Source organism: Myxocyprinus asiaticus, chromosome 12, assembly GCF_019703515.2.
Source record: "Myxocyprinus asiaticus isolate MX2 ecotype Aquarium Trade chromosome 12, UBuf_Myxa_2, whole genome shotgun sequence".
Lineage (NCBI taxonomy): Eukaryota > Metazoa > Chordata > Actinopteri > Cypriniformes > Catostomidae > Myxocyprinus > Myxocyprinus asiaticus.
The window spans coordinates 6648464-6667002 of NC_059355.1; the positions used below are offsets into that span (position 1 = coordinate 6648464).

At 38.7% G+C, this 18539-nt stretch overlaps 1 protein-coding gene across 1 annotated transcript in view; it reads left to right on the forward strand.

Moving 5' to 3' along the window:
* Nucleotides 1-16509, forward strand: part of LOC127448763 (myosin-11-like) — a 63058-nt gene extending 46549 nt beyond the window's left edge. Inside the window, exons 27-41 of the mRNA XM_051711610.1 lie at nucleotides 130-274; nucleotides 371-577; nucleotides 687-791; nucleotides 1886-2038; nucleotides 2137-2385; nucleotides 2496-2708; nucleotides 2823-3035; nucleotides 3139-3300; nucleotides 3388-3516; nucleotides 4022-4110; nucleotides 4403-4526; nucleotides 4775-4983; nucleotides 11295-11403; nucleotides 12683-12855; nucleotides 15265-16509. Of these exons, the coding sequence (XP_051567570.1) occupies nucleotides 130-274; nucleotides 371-577; nucleotides 687-791; nucleotides 1886-2038; nucleotides 2137-2385; nucleotides 2496-2708; nucleotides 2823-3035; nucleotides 3139-3300; nucleotides 3388-3516; nucleotides 4022-4110; nucleotides 4403-4526; nucleotides 4775-4983; nucleotides 11295-11403; nucleotides 12683-12855; nucleotides 15265-15409 (2425 nt within the window). The 3' untranslated portion in view covers nucleotides 15410-16509. The remainder of the gene's footprint in view (nucleotides 1-129; nucleotides 275-370; nucleotides 578-686; nucleotides 792-1885; nucleotides 2039-2136; nucleotides 2386-2495; nucleotides 2709-2822; nucleotides 3036-3138; nucleotides 3301-3387; nucleotides 3517-4021; nucleotides 4111-4402; nucleotides 4527-4774; nucleotides 4984-11294; nucleotides 11404-12682; nucleotides 12856-15264) is intronic.
* Nucleotides 16510-18539: the final 2030 nt, after the last annotated feature.

An 18539-nucleotide genomic window follows, 5' to 3' on the forward strand; every position in this document is an offset into this window, starting at 1 on the left:
TTTTTGGGTGAACTGCTCCTTTAAAACCATGCATCATGATTCTTTACATGATCCTATAAAATGTATACGATCTTAGATGGGGTTTACTAGACACCATGAACCTAATCATAAGGAGGCATGTTTTGTCAGGGCCAAACGTGAACAGGAGGTGACTCTCCTGAAGAAAGCCATGGAGGAAGAGAGCCGTGTCCATGAGGCTCAGGTGCAAGAGATGAGACAGAAACATACTCAAGCCTTGGAGGAGCTTACAGAGCAGCTGGAGCAGTCCAAGAGGGTAAGCACCCATATCCAACAATCAACTTTTTTCTGTCGATATGTTTAAACTTCTGAAGAATTCCAGTTGTTAAATGATGTGCTTTACGCTTCTTAGGTGAAGTCAAACCTGGATAAATCTAAGCAAGCTTTGGAGAAGGAGACGTCAGAACTCCACGTGGAGATCCGTTCTCTTACTCAGGCCAAACAGGATGTGGAACAAAAAAGGAAGAAGGTAGAGGGACAGCTTGCTGACCTGCAGTCTCGTTTTAATGACAGCGAGAAGCAGAAGGCGGAGCTTGGAGATCGGGTCTCTAAAATCACTGTGAGTGATGGAGGATGGAATACCATTCAGTATTTTTTATATGTTGTTGGAAGAATCTTCAATATGTTAGTTATTATTTAACAGACTGTTCTTGCCTTGTCCTTTCCAGGTGGAACTGGAGAGCGTTACCAACCTTCTCAATGAAGCCGAGGGGAAGAACATAAAGCTTAGCAAGGATGTGGCTACTCTGAGTTCTCAAGTCCAAGATACACAGGTACTAGCAATCAGTGCTGGGTAGTAAGTGATTGTGGAGTGGTGGTGGTGGAGTGGGTTAAAGCACAAAACTGGTAAGCAGAAGGTTGCCGGTTCAATCCCCAAAGCCACCATGATTGTGTTCTTGAGCAAGGCACTTAACTCCATGTTGCTCCGGGGGATTGTCCCTGTAATAAGTGCACTGTAAGTCACTTTTGGGAAAAGTGTCTGCCAAATGCATAAATGTAAAAGATTGATCTGTTGATTATTTCTTTGATTAATCGATTAATTGGATTAAAATGGCACATTTTATTTCCTACAATAAAAGATTTGATCTTTAATAACAAATATAAATGTATTTAAATTACTATTAAAGGGCTCATGACACGAGGAATCAAAATTTCCTTACATTTTTCCTTAATTTTCCTTTTGACATATAAGAGGTCATTGTACTTTAAAAACATACTGTAAGTTTCAGAACTCAAAACTTCCTCCTCACTGCAAAAAGAGCATTTGTTTAAACCAAGCTGCCAAAATGACTCGTTCTCTGCTTCCTCAACATTTTGAGTCACACTGTGGTAGACATTTGCATCTGACCGCCTCCACAACAACACATCAACGCCTACTTTACCTTATCACTTCTGTAGCTCACCCAGTAGCGGTGAGCAAATCAGAACCAATCATAACAGTGGCCGTTTACTGTAAAGTCTTAAAGGAGAAGCAGCACCAAAACTGAGCATTCTGAGTGTCAGAATGAGGGTGGAAAAAGATCATGTTTTACAAATATATGACTGTTTTGTTTTTTGTTTTTGTGCAAAATATTTTACTAATATTATAAGTGAATCTCAAGGAACATATTAAAATAATAATAAAAAAAGGCATGTCATGACCCCTTTAAATTTAAATTACAATTTAAGTTTTAACTGGTAAGGGGTAGAATTTTCTGCAGGAAACACACATTTACTCCACTCATAGTGACATGTATATGTCATTTCTTTATTCTAGAAATATTTTCATTATTGATTATTATCAATTATTATTTTTATTACTTGGTTTGAGATGTTTGGTCATGGTTTAGCTTGGATTTGGACTCTTGACACCTTGTGTTGGTTTTAGGAGTTGCTGGCTGAAGAGACAAGACAAAAACTCCACTTCTCTACCAAACTACGACAAATGGAAGATGACTGTAATGCCCTACAGGACCAGCTAGAGGAGGAAACAGAGGCAAAAAGGAATGTGGAGAGACATGTCTCGACATTGAACATGCAGGTAAGACATTATAACAAAATTAATATGCCTTGCTCAGTACACCTTATAAAGCTAAAGATGTTGAATATTTGAGTCCTGATTGTCCTTTGTATTGATAGATCTCTGACTTTAAGAAGAAGCTTGAGGAGGTGTCAGGTAACGTAGAATTTTTAGAGGAGGGAAAGAAGAGGCTGCAGAGAGACCTGGAAGCAGCCAATACTCAGTTTGAGGAGAAGGCAGCAGCCTATGATAAGCTTGAGAAGACCAAAAACAGACTGCAACAGGAACTTGAGGACACACTGATGGATTTGGACAACCAGAGACAGCTGGTGTCCAACCTTGAGAAGAAGCAGAAGAAGTTTGATCAGGTTTTTGATCGTTTCTCAAAATATACTTGAGCTGTGGTAAAATGGAAATCCAACTACACACACTTTGATGTGGTCATGTTCTTACCTTTAGCTGCTTTGTTTCCTTTCAGATGCTTGCTGAAGAGAAGAGCATCTCCAGTAAATATGCAGATGAGCGAGATCGTGCAGAGGCTGAAGCCAGAGAGAAGGAGACCAAGGCTCTTTCTTTAGCCAGAGCTCTAGAAGAAGCACAAGAAGCCCGCGAGGAGCTTGAGAGGGCCAATAAAGCCCTTCGCGTGGAGATGGAGGATCTGGTCAGCTCCAAAGATGATGTGGGCAAGAGTGTAAGTCCAAAATGCATCAACCTTTACTCCACTAACCTAAGGTGTCAATTTTGAAATGTTGCCAGGTAGTGTAGAAAAAAAATTGCCCTTTTTTTTTTTTTTTTTTTTTTTAAGGTGCATGAGCTTGAAAAGTCAAAGCGTGGCCTGGAGGCTCAGGTAGAAGAGATGAAGACTCAGTTGGAAGAGCTAGAGGATGAACTACAGGCTGCAGAGGATGCCAAGTTGCGTCTGGAGGTCAACATGCAGGCTCTAAAGGCCCAGTTCGAGAGAGACCTCCAAGGCCGAGATGAGCAAGGCGAAGAGAAAAAGAGGCAGTTGGTCAAACAGGTACAATGAGTCTTCTTCGCTCATTAAATTGTACTGTGCTATAAACACACAGGTTTATGTGCTATAGTGTAAATACGGGTTAAACAGATATCTTCAACAACAGGTGCGTGAACTGGAAACTGAACTTGAAGATGAACGCAAACAAAGGACTGTAATAGCTGCTGCCAAGAAGAAACTGGAGGGAGATATGAAGGACCTTGAGGGCCAGATTGAGACATCCAACAAGGGACGAGACGAGGCCATCAAGCAGCTCCGCAAGCTTCAGGTGAATGGATGGATGGATCATTATTGACTGTATCGATATAAATGTAATAATTTTTAGTAATTAGTTTAGTGTGTTTTTTTCACTTAGGCTCAGATGAAGGACTTCCAAAGAGAGCTTGATGATGCTCGAGCTGCCAGGGAGGAAGTTCTGTCCAGCGCTAAGGAGAACGAGAGGAAGGCAAAGACTCTGGAGGCTGAACTTTTACAGCTCCAAGAGGTGAGGCTTCTGTGAAGAACTTGCATAATTAATTTGCCAGAAAGGAGATGTGTAAGGTGCTATCTATAATCTCAACTTTGTTATTTCCAAATCAATACCACGTTGGGCTTTATTTGCATTGGCTAACACAGGGTTTCCCAACCAGTGACTTGAGTGCAACAGGTGCAATTGTGTGGAAAAATTACAAAGTAATTAATAACTGAAAAAAATCAAATGAAATAAAATACAAATAATTAGATATTTAATATTGACATTGTAATTGACATTTTAACATTAAAACCATAGAATAAAAACATAATTATATTTTACAAGTGAACATGGGAAAATGTAAAAGATATAATATTTAATGAAAGGTTTGCGTTACTCAAAATTTTAGATGGTACTTTAATTAAATAACTTCAGTCACTGGTGTTAAACAGAAAAACTGGGAACCACTAGGCTAACTGATTTGCATGATGATATTACCTCAGCTATTGAAGAGTTAAATTAAATTCTTTAAATGTAGGACTTGGCAGCAGCTGAGAGGTCTAAAAAGCAAGCTGAAGCTGAGAGAGATGAACTGGCTGATGAGCTGGCCAGTAACACATCTGGAAAGTGAGTACGGCGAAATGATTCCAGCATAAATCACCACATAAATGTTCTAATCCTTTGGAATTCATGGTAATCCTGTGATGTATGAACTTCCGTTGGAATCTGTGATTGACTGAAACAATTAATACGGCAGGCACACTTTAGTAGTGTGAAATAGCTCACTTTTTAGACATACCAGCATAGTTTGTGTCACAGTAACGAAACATTATAGCATAAATGTCTTCTATGTATATTCTGAATTCAGTGGTAATTGTTAGCTTCAAACTCTGATATGTGGCTTGACTGAACCTGAAAGGTCTGCTCTGGCTGACGAGAAGAGACGTCTAGAAGCCAAGATCCTACAGCTTGAGGAAGAGCTGGAGGAGGAGCAAGGCAATATGGAGGTGCTGAATGACAGGCTGAGGAGGAGTGTACAGCAGGTACATATATTATATAGGGTTAATATACTTAAAGTTAATCCAAGACCATTATTGGCAAATGTCACGAAAATAATGGTGATTTCTGATTTGGTATAAAAATACTTTGTCACATATAAGTCACATATTGGGATGAGGTCTAAGGTAAGTAACCATAATCACTGTCAACATTAGTCATGAAATTGCCATTACAGATATTACTATTACAGTCATTTTTATGAAAACCGTAAAGTCATTTCCACATCCTCCAGGTTGACCAGCTTACCAACGAGCTCCAGGCCGAACGCACCACATCCCAAAAAAACGAGAGTGCCAGACAGTTGATGGAGAGACAGAATAAGGAGTTGAAGGCTAAACTGCAGGAGATGGAGAACCAAGTCAAATCCAAATTTAAGTCCTCCATTACTGCTCTGGAGGCCAAAGTGGCCCAATTGGAGGAACAGCTCGAGCAAGAGAGCAGGCAAGTAGAAAAAAAAGGCTTGATTTGGAATCTGAGACTTTATATTTTTCTTTAATGTGAGCCTAAAACAAATCTTGTTTATTACTTCTAATGTCATATGTAATGCTTTACATTAACTCAATTACATAGTCCATCACATTAACTTAACTTTAAGCTGAAGTGTGTAATTTCTGTGCCACTAGCGCCATCACACAGAAATACAAAAATAATGACTGTTTACGAACAGGTTTCCCAAATAAACACCACCCCTGACATCCATTGGTCAAAACAAACAGATAGTTCTGTCCCACTCTTATGGGAATCTTAAACAAACAGAGCACTGCAATGAGTAATGCCAAAGAGAAACAAAGTTTACACTTCTCTGAGGGAATCAACCCATTAATCAAATCAAATTAATCATATTAAGCTGGGATATTATTGTAACATTGAAAAACAATTACACACTTCAGCTTTAAAACATACTTGAACCACTAAATCATATTTAAAGGGGTCATGAAATACTACTAGTTTTTATCTTCCCTGAGGTCCACTGCTAATCTTAGTAAGGTTTTTGCACCAAAACAGTCATAATGTAGTATTATAGGACTGACCCTCTGTCTAAAACTCTCAAATTTGACCTCAGCATCTCCTTTCAAATCTCAACGTAAACACCCACTTTAATGATTGGCAACATCGTGCAGCCCCTTGAAAACAGACATATTTTAAACTCAATCAGAAGAAAATGCTCCACAACATTATAAAAATAAATGTCAGGGTTTACACATAACGCACATCCATCGCATTGCATCTGAATATATTAAACTGTTCATCTCAAGTACATCAGCACCATACACAATCATAAAATTTTTTAATATTCATGAATGAAACTGTTTCAAATACTTACGTTTTTTTTTCCCGAATGGATCCAATAGTATTTTTAACTGCCCCATCCTTCAATAACAGTTCCTTTACAAAGCTTGAATTGTATTATGACTTGTTCACAAGCAATCCATGTAGATATGAGCTGAAATAAATGGTGCACTGGGCACACATTGCCGGAAACAAATCAAAATGGTCAAAGTCATCCATCTAGTGCATGTTTACGTACACCACCAATTAAAAATAGTGCAGATGGGTGCAAGAATGCGTCCAAGATGCATTTGTGCTCAAAACAGCAAGAGGCAGAGCAGCTGATGAAACCACGATGGAGTCTCCTTTTCAGAGTTGTAACTCAGTGGCGAATTCTCAGGGCCAGCAACGCCTTCTCTGCTGGCCTAACATGCCTGATAAGTATTTTTTCATCCTGTCATTCTCGTTCACCTTTTTGCCTATGTATATTATTATTTATTTATTTATTTTTTGTGATTAAATTTTTTTTATTGATTTACATATCAAACCAAGAAAAGCAAAACACAGAATCAACATTTAACCCCTCCCAATCCCCAACCCCACCCCGTCCCTCAACAAACACCCCTGTTGTCACACATGAGCACATACACACACACACACACACACACACACACACACACACACGCACGCACACAAAATATATATATATATATATATATATATATATATATATATATATATATATATTATATATATATATATCTATATATATATATATATATATATATATATATATATATATATATATATATATATATATATAATAATCACACACATTAATAACTACACCTCTCTCTCAACTGCCCCACCTCGAGAGCCCTCCAAGAACGGAAAATATTTGCCCCATTTCCCAACAAACAAATCCAAATTCCCCAGCATTCTAGATGACCCTTCTTCAAAAGTCGCCACCCTCCCCATCTCCGAGCACCACTCCTGAAATGGGGGCACTCCAGCTGACTTCCATCCCCTTAAAACAACTTGTCTAGTGACCCAATTTTTTATGTGTTATTCTCTATATTGATGACCACCCCATTGCCTAAAGTACATAGTCTGGGGCACAATGAAATTTGAGTGCCCAAAACTCTGAACCTTCAAATTCTTGGATCATAACACACACCAAAAAACATAGGTTGTGTCTCCATCTTCTGATTGGCATCGCCAGCAGGTGGGTGTGACTTTAAGACCAAGCCTATACAATCTAGAGGGAGTCCAATAGAATCAATGTAAAATCTTGAATTGCATAAGGCAAACCCTTGCATCTCTAGATGCAGACTTGACTTTTTTTAGAATCCTAGCCCACATTCCCTCCTCCAATACCAAGTTTAAATCTTTCTCGCATAATCTCTTGACAGAAGTTAAAGCTCCATCCCCCAGACTCCAAATTAGCAGGGAGTAATACACTGATGCCTCATGACCTTTTCCAAAAGCAGTAATCACCTCTTACAGAGTATCTGCCGCTTTATGGGGGTGTGTGCTACTCCCAAAAACAATACAGAGCAGGTGGCGCAGCTGTAAATACCTATAAAACTGAGATCTGGGAATCCCAAAATGTTGAACCAAATCTTCAAAGGATCTCAACACTCCACTCTCATATAGGTCACTGAGTGTATTAACCTCCCTCACAATCCACTCTGACCAGCAGAAAGGGGACTTATTAATACATAATTTTGGGTTCAGCCATATGCTCGAGGCAACATTTAAATAAATGTCTGAATGAAACACTCTGGACACTTTTGTCCATACCGCGTGCAAATGTGAGATAAAGGGGTGTAACTTAACTTCTCCGATTAGTTTGATAGAAAGGTTTTGCAATGGCAAAATAGGGGCAAGAACTTCCTGCTCAATACAAAAACCAGGGAGGGGCTCTCTCAGGTGGAAGCGACCAATGAACCAAATGCCTGAGACCGAATACATAATAATAAAACAAAATCTTGGGCAGGCCTAGCCCACCTTTGTCAATCGGCCTATGCAATTTACTGAAATGTAATCTGGGACGTTTACCATTCCAAATGAAGGACTTCGCTATGCTATCAAATTGCTTGAAATAAGAGAGGTGGATATCTATAAGGAAAGACTATAGCAGGTATTTGAATTTTGGAATACAATTAATTTTATTAACATTAACCTTCCCAATCATAGATAAATGTTATGAAGCCCACCTTCCCACATTGCTTGAAAACCTTTTTATTAATGGGTCAAAATTAACTCTGACTAAATCACACAAATTTGCTGGGAATAAAATACCCAAATACTTAATGCCCTGTTTGGGCCACTGGAAGGCGCCCGGCTGAAAAGCCGTTACCTGACAGTACCAAAGCTTCGGATTTAGACCAATTAACTCTGTATCCCGAGAATTTAGAAAAGGAATAAATAATTCTGTGGAGGCAAGGCATAGATCTAGTAGGGTCAGAGACGTATAATAAAATATAATCTGCATAAAGCAAAAGCTTATGCATCACACCTCCCCCCACCACCCCTGGAAAACATCCAGACAGAAAACAATAATGGGGAAAGAATGCAACCCTGCCGGGTGCCCCTATCCATAGTAAAATAATCAGAAATTAATCCATTCGTTTGTACCGCTGCTACCGGGTGTCTATAAAGTACTACTCAAAGTATGACTGTCTTGCCCTGAATAGCCAAAATAGTATAATATCTGTATTTCAATCAGGTCAATTCTCTGAGGATATCAGACAACATTTGGTGCTTCAGCTCTTCCTCGGCACTTTTAATATTCCCTTCCAACTCCACGAGTTCTCGTGCTTTGGATTTTTTGGTGAATGAGGCATACTGTATGATCCGGCCCCTAAGAACCACCTTAAGTGCCTCCAAAGCCACGCCCACAGAGGATACTGAGGACCAGTTGGTCTCCATATAAACATTGATTTCAGCCTTTAACATTTGTTGGAATTCAAGATTTTGAAGAAGGGATACATTAAAGTGCCAACTATATGATTTCCTTTTCTCCATATGTGGCAACACCTCTAAACTCACCAGAGCATGCTCTGAGACTAAAATGTTTCCAATTAAGCAATCAACAACCGATGAAATGAGGGACTTAGATATTTAAAAAAATCTATTCTAGATTAAAAATGCCCTGATCATCAAAGTTAGGTGCGCAAATATTAGCCAAAATAAGATTTTGCCCCTGAATTTCTGCTAAAACAATAATTACTCTTCCTAATTGATCTTTAATCTATTTGAGACATCTGAATTGTAAATGCTTACTTATCAGTGTAATGACTCCCCTGCTCTTAATCGAGCCAGCACTAAAGAAAACATGTCCTTATGGGATCTTCCCAAATTTTTCAGCATCCTGTGGGGAAAGATGCATTTCTTGAAGAAACACTATATCATATTTCTTACGCTTAAGAAGAGAATTAACGTTCCTTCTTTTTATGAGGTACCCCAGCCCATTCACATTCCACGTGGAGAGAGGCAATCCACTCATATTAACATTTGACATTTTGACAGAATAGAAAAAATAGATTGTGTGTCAAAAACAAATTTATAAAGCCCACATTCCAACATTAGTGCAACAATCAAAACTTAAACTTCCCCCCGAACCAAACAAACAGAAAAAAAGAAAAATTTGCGCATTAACCTTGCACATGAGAGTGCCAACTGGCATCACTCTAAGCTCAAACAGTCCATATTTGCCTACGAGAACCCCCGCGACAACCTTGCCATCGGATTGCTCAAGTCCGGTGATTCTATATAAATTTTGTGAGACATAATTACACAACAAATGATAATCTCTAAAACAAACTCCAGCTAATAGGCAGAATAAACACAAAGAACGTGTAGATTCATCCACTTAACTGTCCCGAAGGTGTGTTCTTCCACAAAATGAACTCCAGCTGCTAGGCGGACCCGACACACACAAAAAAAAGGGTGCTCAGTTTTCTCGGACAGTCAAATGAATGTTCAGTGAGCCGGTCCATTCAGCTGCTACATGAGTGCAACAAATGACCTAATCACTCCAATGACTTGCAAAAAATACTCCACAAAACAAACTCCTGCCAATAGGAGGCATAAGCACAAAGAACGTACAGCTTCACCAACAAAACTGTCCCAAAGGAGTGTTACTTCACAAAACAAACTCCAGCCGCTAGGTGGAACCAGCACCAAAAGAAACAAAAAAGGCGCTCAGTTTCCTCGGACAGTCAAGTGAATTTTCAGTGAGCCGGTCCACTCAGTCCACTCAACTACAACGTGAGTACCACAAAATAACTTACTCACTCCATTGACTTTATGAAGGACGTTGCTTGCTGGGGACACGTGAATGTTTTACGGCTATCCTTATCATCTATTCTCAATTTGGCCGGGAACATCAGTGCAAAAGCGACCTTCCATTGATGTAAGAGTTTCTTGCATTCCTTGAATGAATCACGTTTCTCTCTTGTCAAATTCGCAAAGTCTGGGAACAAGAAAATGCTGTGGTTCTTCCAAGAAAGCCTTCCTTTATTCCTCACCTTGCATAACACGAGATCTTTATCGGATGATCTCAGAAATTTGGCCAGAATTGATCGGGGCCTGTCTCTCTCAGCAGATCACTGAGCCAGAACCCTGTGAGCTCGCTCGATTTCCAGCTTATGGACTGTTATAACGAGCAGACTCGGAAAGAGCCCGTCCAGGAATTTCACCATATCCTGACTCTCTTCGGCCTCAAGAATTCCAATAATACGGACGTTATTCCGCCAGCTACGGTTCTCCAAGTCCTCCAAGTTTTCCCAGACATGCTCCAAATCCACCTTGGTCACTAGCAGATTAGCAGCTTATTCCCTCTCTGATGACTCCAGATAATCGATCTGTTTCTCGACATCCCCCACTCTTGTAACCACCAATTTCATCTCCATGGCTGTGATTGATTGACGCATTACAGCAAGATCCTCCATGTCAGCAATGACCTTCGTCAGCATTGCCGACATGTTCAACATTTCTCACCGAATTTCCCTCAGTTCTCCGACCCAATCGACTCCCGGGCTCAGGGTCTCTGGGGGTGTCAGCTTGAGCACTTAAGTGTCTTTTAATGTCTCCAGAGCCCAAGGATTTTGAATTTTTTGACATATTGTCCTCCTAGAACAGTTATGAAACAGATAACTGAGGCATGTTGTGGGGCATGTAAATACAACAGAGCAATGTCTCGTGACGTCACGAACACACATATTTCAAAACGAGATGTTTCAGCAGGGTGGTGACTATAAATGCTCTTTTTAGACTGGGGAGGAAGTTTTGAGTTCTGAAACATGACCCCTTTAAATCTAAAGCAAACCAAATGAAAAGTTAGTTTTTTTTTTTTAAACACATTCAAACACCAGTGATATAGTCATTCCATCTTGTTTGATGCAGCTGTAAATGACCGTAATGATGTAATGAATAATACTAATGGTTGTAAATGAATTAATTTTTCTCTAATGCAGAGACAAGCAGAACACAGCGAAGGCAGTGCGCCAAAAGGATAAGAAGCTGAAAGATTTGATGACCCAAGTGGAGGATGAACGAAAACAAGCAGAGCAACACAAAGACCAGGTTGGCAAAACTGCACTACTGGTCTCTCTGTCCTCTTTTCCCATAGTTTTCAAATAGTCTACTGCGGGATTTCAACTGCTGCCTGTTAATTCTGATGTCTCTTAGGAGCAAATTCACAAAAAAATTATGTCACTGTTTTTAAAAAGAGATGTTAGTGTACAGTACATTTCCTATTGATCGTAGCAGAAGTAGTTAATCAAATGATGCTCTGAAGCCTAAATCCAGATGTGTGGTGTACCGTTTTAAAGAGCCAGTTTAGGTGCCTGGATAAAAGTATGCCAGATCGTGGTAGTTTGCCAGATCCTCTACAACCTAACACTCAAAACTGACCCGCAAACACAATTTGCTTGGCGCAATTCCCAATCTTGTGGGTCAGTTCTGAGTGCTTGGTTGTAGAAGATACAGCAGACTACCACAAAATAGCATACTTTACTGGGACTACACGGCAACTGATTTCAACACCATTTCAGAATTAATTTTTTAAAAATTACAATTCTCTCATTTACTCACATTCATGCCATCCCAGATGTGTATGACTTTCTACTGCTGAACACAAATTAAGATTTTTAAAAGAATATCTCAGCTCTGTAGGTCTATACAATGCAAGTAGATGGTGACCCGAACTCTGAAGTTCCAAAAATCACATAAGGGCAGTATTCCATATGACTCCAGTGGTTAAATCCATGTATTCAGAAGTGAAATTATAAGTGTGGGTAAGAAATGGATCAATATCCTTTTAGGTCCTTTTTTTTACTATCAATCTCCATTTTCACTTTCACATTCTTCTTTTGTTTTTGCCAAATCACATTCTTTTTGCATATCGCCACCTACTGGGCAGGGAGAAGAATTTATAGTAAAATGGGACTTAAATATTGATCTGTTTTTCATCCACACCTATCATATCACTTCAGAAGATACAGATTTAACCACTGGAATCTTATGGATTACTTTCATGCTGCCTTTATGTGCATTTTAGAGCTTCAAAGTTCCGATCACCAACAACTTGCATTGTGAGGACCTAAATAGTTGAAATAGTCTTCTAAAAAATCTTTGTGTACTGCAGGAGAAAGAAAGCCATACACATCTGGGATGGCATGAGGGTGAGTAAATGAAGAGTGAATTAAAATTTTGGGGTGAACTATTCCTTTAAGCTATTCAATTCAGGATCCAGATTTTTTTAACTACATACCACTTTTCATGTTCAGTTCTTCTGAAGTGTAACCATGGAGTTCTGGCAACCTGGCTGCACTGAAACTAAGTATTTTTCTTTTGATCTCAGGCGGATAAGGCGAATGCTCGCGTGAAGCAGCTGAAGAGGCAGTTGGAAGAGAGTGAGGAAGAGTCCCAGCGAGTCACTGCCAACCGCAGGAAGCTTCAGAGAGAGCTGGATGAGGCCACTGAGGCCAATGATGCCTTGAGCCGTGAGGTCGCTTCCCTCAAGAACAAACTCAGGTACGCATACAATGCAGTCCAATGCCAAAGTGGCTTAGTACCACAGAAAGTACTGAAATCTTTGGACAATAACTACTCTGTGATTTTCAAGTGGCTTCTAGAAGCTTAGAACAAACCCTCAGCACTTGTTTGTGCAGCCCAAATCCCATTCTATTATAAACTTCAAACCAAAGATATCTCTGTTACAGAGGCAATCCTGAACCCACACAGTGACTATGCAGGCACCTCTGTGCTCAAAAGTTGACACAGAAGTTGTACTCTTCACAAATCTTCCCTTTTACTTGTCACAAATATATTTCTTGCCTGAGAGAGTGAAATATGGTTTATTACATACACTAAGGAACTTTATAATGTGTTGCGCAATGCAAATATAGTTTAAAAGGGAAGACTGGAAGGAAGGGAAAGGAAGCTTCCCTAAGCAATATGGTAAAAGAGGTTGTGCTATATTGTGAAAAGAGTCACAAGCAAGGGTGCATTTGTTTAATTAGGCAAATTTGTTAAAGGAATTGTTACCCCACAATGATAATTCGCTCATCATTTACTCACCCTTATGCCATCTCAAACTCGTATAACATTTTTTCTTCTGCAGAACACAAACTAAGATTTATTTTGAGGGATACATGATGTATTTTTGTCCAGACAATACAAGTCAATGGGGTCCAAAACTTTGAAGCTCAGAAAAAGACATGAAGGCAGTATAAAGGTAATCCATAAAACTCAAATGGTTTAATCCATGTCTTCTGAAGTGATACGATTGGTTTTGGGCAAGAAACAGACTAAAATGTAACTTCCATTTCACTATAAATCTTAGCATCTGCAGTCTCTTTGGTGCGTTCATGAGAGAAGCTTGTTCACACATCCTTACACTTGTATACAAGAAAACCTGATTGTATCACTTCAGAAGACAGAGATTAAACCACTCAGGTTGTATGGATTACCTTTATGCTGCCTTTATGTCCTTTTTGGAGCTTCAAAGTTTTGGACCCCATTGACACAAACACATCATATATCTTCGTTTGTGTTCCGCAGAAGAAAGTCATAGAGTTTGAGACAGCATTAGGGTGAGTAAATAATGAGAGAATGTTTTGCAGAAACTATGATAAACATTTAAGTGTCATCTTTTCGCTAGAAGATATAGTCTCTGACATTTAAATTAAGGTTATTAGTTGTCCTCTATGGGTGCTGCATAGTTATATACACAGTAGCTAGATGAACAGGTGTTTCACGTCATAGCTGTTCCTACATATATTGTGATTTCAGTATTGATCAACATCTATGAACAAAACTATCTATTTTATAATTAAACTGTAATTTAAAATGTATTACTTATTATTTGCTAATAGTAATCTTTGAAAGACAGTAACTTATCTTGGACCATATTTCCCTCTGTCCCACAGCATGGTTCAGTTTTTTTAACCAACCTCATTTAGCCTGTTTACAGGTTTGAAATGAGGTGGTAATGCTGCCTTGAGCCTCTTAAATCTTAAAGTAATAGTTCACCCAAAAATCTAAATCATTTACTCACCCTCATGCCATCCCAGATATTAATGACTTTCTTTCTTCTGCAGAACACAAAGTTTTTAAGAAAAATATCTGTGAGAGACAGATCAATATTTAAGTCCTTTTTTACTATAAATCTCCACTTTCACTTTCTTCTTTTTTGTTTTTTGGAGATTTGTTTTCTTTGTGCATATCGCCACTTATTGGTGGGAGCTGGTCAAAGGTGGAGATTTATTGTAAAAAAGGACTTAAATATTGATCTGTTTCTCATTCACACCTATCATATCACTTCAAAAGACATGGATTAAACCACTGGAGTCATATGGATAACTTTCATGCTGCCTTTATGTGCTTTTTGGACCTTTAGAGTTCTAGCCACCATTCACTTACATTGTATGGACCTACAGAGCTGAGATATTGTTCTAAAAATCTCATGCCATCCCAGATGAGAGAATTTTAATTTTTGGGTGAACTATTCCTTTAACTGAGTTCTACCACATTTTCCACTATAAAGGAAACACTTGCGGCTGTACTCTGGTGGCATGCCTAAACATTAAGATACTGGAACATTTAGATATAATATAACTTTTTGTATTTCAAACCCATATACAGTATCGCTGCAAGTAATCTAAGCCAATCAGTAGTAGAGTATTTGTCAGTTTCGTTGAAACAAAATCAGACAGTTATGTGGCTCTAGTTTTAGCTCTTATGGACTTTTAGTAAAACCTTCACAATCTTTTAAAACAAGGCCTCTGTAATTGTGGCAGATTTTTTTTTTAAAAGTATACTTTTAATAATAAAGCTAAGGTGCTAAGGTCTAACACAAATGAACCAGATACCAGGCCATCTAATATGAGAGTCATTGTGTCCTTACTTTTTTTAAGCTAAGATTTTGTTGTAAAATTTCAGGAGAGGCAATGAGCCATCATCTTTCAGCTGCACACCGAGGCGCACGGGAGGTGGTGGCCGACGGGGAATGATCGACAGCTCTGATGCTGCAGATGATGACATAGACATGCAGAGTGACAACAGCAGAGCCAAAGCTAGTGAATAGACACCCCTTACCACACTGTCCAAACATATTATTATTATTTTAAAAAAACCTTCTTATCAAAGAAACACATTTTTAATAATACATTTTTAAGGTCATTATTTAGATTCTAATTATGTTTTGATTTAATAGTTTTGTTCATGAAGCACAACCGTTTAATAAGCCCAATGAGTTTTACATTACTCCAATCTTGGGAAAAACAAGTACAAGACCATCAGTTTTTTATTTGTACAATGTCTCAACTGTGGGTAAATTGTTGTTCACTGTTTTGTACTGTGTAATGTCCTTGAAGTATACTGCACAGTCTCATTTATCCTGAATTGTATCCCTGCCATATATATATGGATCGGACAAGTTAGCAACTTGAATTTTCTGATAGGTTTTGCAGAGCAGTAGATTTATTTTTCCAATATTGAACTGATCCACCTGTTTCAGCTGTTAATCAAGTGATAAAGTGAAAACTGAAAACAGTGCCACCTAAAGTTTAGAACAACTGATACACAGCCCTATATGTTTCCCATGTCATCACTGTCGTTACTGTAGACATAAAACTCTTTATCTTTGTGTTTGGATGTAGTAGTTTGCACTACTTTCATGCTCAAGAATAGGATTTAAAGGGATAGTTCACCCAAAAATGAAAATTCTCTCATCATTTACTCACCCTCATGCCATCCCAGATGTGTATGACTTTCTTTTCTTCTGCTGAATACAAACAGTCAGGTATCTTGGAGAACTAACCAATCTTCTATAGCATTTTACGTTCCCTCTGAATGTTTGCTGTACGTATTATGTTATAAAGAAACTTTTTTTTTTTAAACAGACACATAATAGTTTTGATTCTCCTGCAAATATTTTAATATTTTAAAAAGTCACTCACAGTGAAAGCAATTCATATCCATCCTATCAAACAGATGTCTATTTCCAGACATTGCCTGTATAGGAATTTTGAATTAAATAAATATATATGTACTGTAAAGCTTTTCTTTTTTTCAACAATTTCACTTGTCACAAGTAATTTACTTTAGCAATAATATATCACTTATATTTACTTTTATCTATTAACTTGTGAAACCACATGCACATGAAATAAAGTCTGAAAAAATGCTGTTGTGTTTTCATTTGTCATTTGCTTAACAAACCAAAACCAGGAAAAAAAAAAAAAAACACACATATATATATATATATATATATATATTTGATACTGATTGTTTTTTATTCCTTAACCCTTTCATAGGTAGCATCACACATATGTGACGGTTAGTATCTGGGTCCAGCACAGTAGCGTCACACGTTTCTGCAACAGTAAGTCACGTCACAAGCTGCCAGATTCAAAACGGCATTTGTGCCATGCTGCTGACATGGAGAGAGACAGACTCGCTATGCAGTTCACAGAAACAGCTGCTCAAACATCCTTTTCAACCAAATAAGTCCTAACTGTTTTTATATTCTTTGCATTCTTATGAACATAATGTTGTATGCGTGAAAATAACTCTGTGGGGCATTCAGGGGAAATTAGAACCTACTCATGAAAGGGTTAAAGCTAAATCAAGCACCCCAACCTTTAAATAAAAACTACTGAAGTATGAACAAATACCAAGTATGACATTTTTAGTAACGGGATAAGAATTTATTATTTCAGGTGTTCATTACATATTTAATAGCTCCATCATTTCAGTTTAAAAAGCAGTAGTGTTCCCAATACAATGGTAGCTATCATCAGCAAAACCAGACAGAGATGCTGAACATGTCGGCAATGCTGATGAAGGTCGTTGCTGACTTGGAGGATCTTGCTGCGATATGTCAATCGATCACTGCCATGGAGGTGAAGTTCTCTGATGTGGTTACAATAGTAGGGGATGTCGAGAAACGGATTGATTATCCAGAGTCATTGGAGAGGAAATTATCTGCTAATACGCTAGCGACCAAGGTGGATTTGGAGCATGTCTGGGAGAAGTTGGAGGACATGAAGAACCATAGCTGGCGGAATAACGTCCGTATTGTCAGAATTCCAGAGGCCGAAGAGGGTCAGGATGTGGTGAAATTCCTGGATGGGCTCCTTCCGAATCTGCTTGACATAACAGGCCATAAGCTGGAGCTCAAATGTTCCTTCTCGGAGATCTGCGGAGGGAGACAGGCTCCGATCAATTCTGGCCAAATTTCTGAGATCATCCAATAAAGATCTTGTGTTATGCGAGGCGAGGAGTAAAGGAAGGCTTTCTTGGAAAAACCACAGCATTTTCTTGTTCCCAGACTTTGCGAATTCAACAAGAGAGAAACGTGATTGATTCAAGGAATGCAAGAAACTTTTAAATCAACGGAAGTTTGCTTTTGCACTGATATTCCCAGCCAAATTGAGAATAGACGCTAAGGATGGCCATAAAACATTCACATGTCCACAGCCAGTGATGTCCTTCATAAAGTCAATGGAGTAAGTCATCTTGTGGTACTCATGTTGCAGATGAGTGGACTGACTCACTGAACATCCACTTGACTGTTTGGGGAATCTGCGTGCTCTTCTTGTGCTGGATCCGCCTAGCGGCTGGAGTTTATTTTGTAGAGTAACACACCTTCAAGACAGTATTATGGATGAATCGACATGCTCTTTGTGTTTATTCCACTTATTTTGTTGGATGGCTGGATTTGGTTTTATAGAATACAGTATCTTTTACCATGTTATTCTGTCTCACAAAATTTGTATAGAAACAATGGACTTGAGTAATCCGACGGCAAAGTTGTCGCAGAGGTTCTCGTAGGCGTGCATGGACTGTTTGAATTTGGAGGGTTAGACACCTGTTGGCGCTGTCATGTGCAGGGTTAGTTTTTCTGGGTTTTTTTTGTTCCGGGAGATGTTCAGGTGTTGACTGTTGCACTAATGTTGGAATGTGGTCTTTATAATCTTGTTTTTGTCTCTCTTCACGTGGAATGTGAATGGGTTGGGGCACCCCATAAAAAGAAGGAAGGTTATTTCTTTTCTTAAGCGTAAAAAATATGATATAGTGTTTCTTCAAGAAACGCATCTTTCTCCACAGGAAGCTGAAAAATTTGGGAGGATATGGGGTGGGCATGCTTTCTTTAGTGCTGGCTCAAGTAAGAGCAGGGGAGTCATTACACCGATAAGTAAACATCTACAATT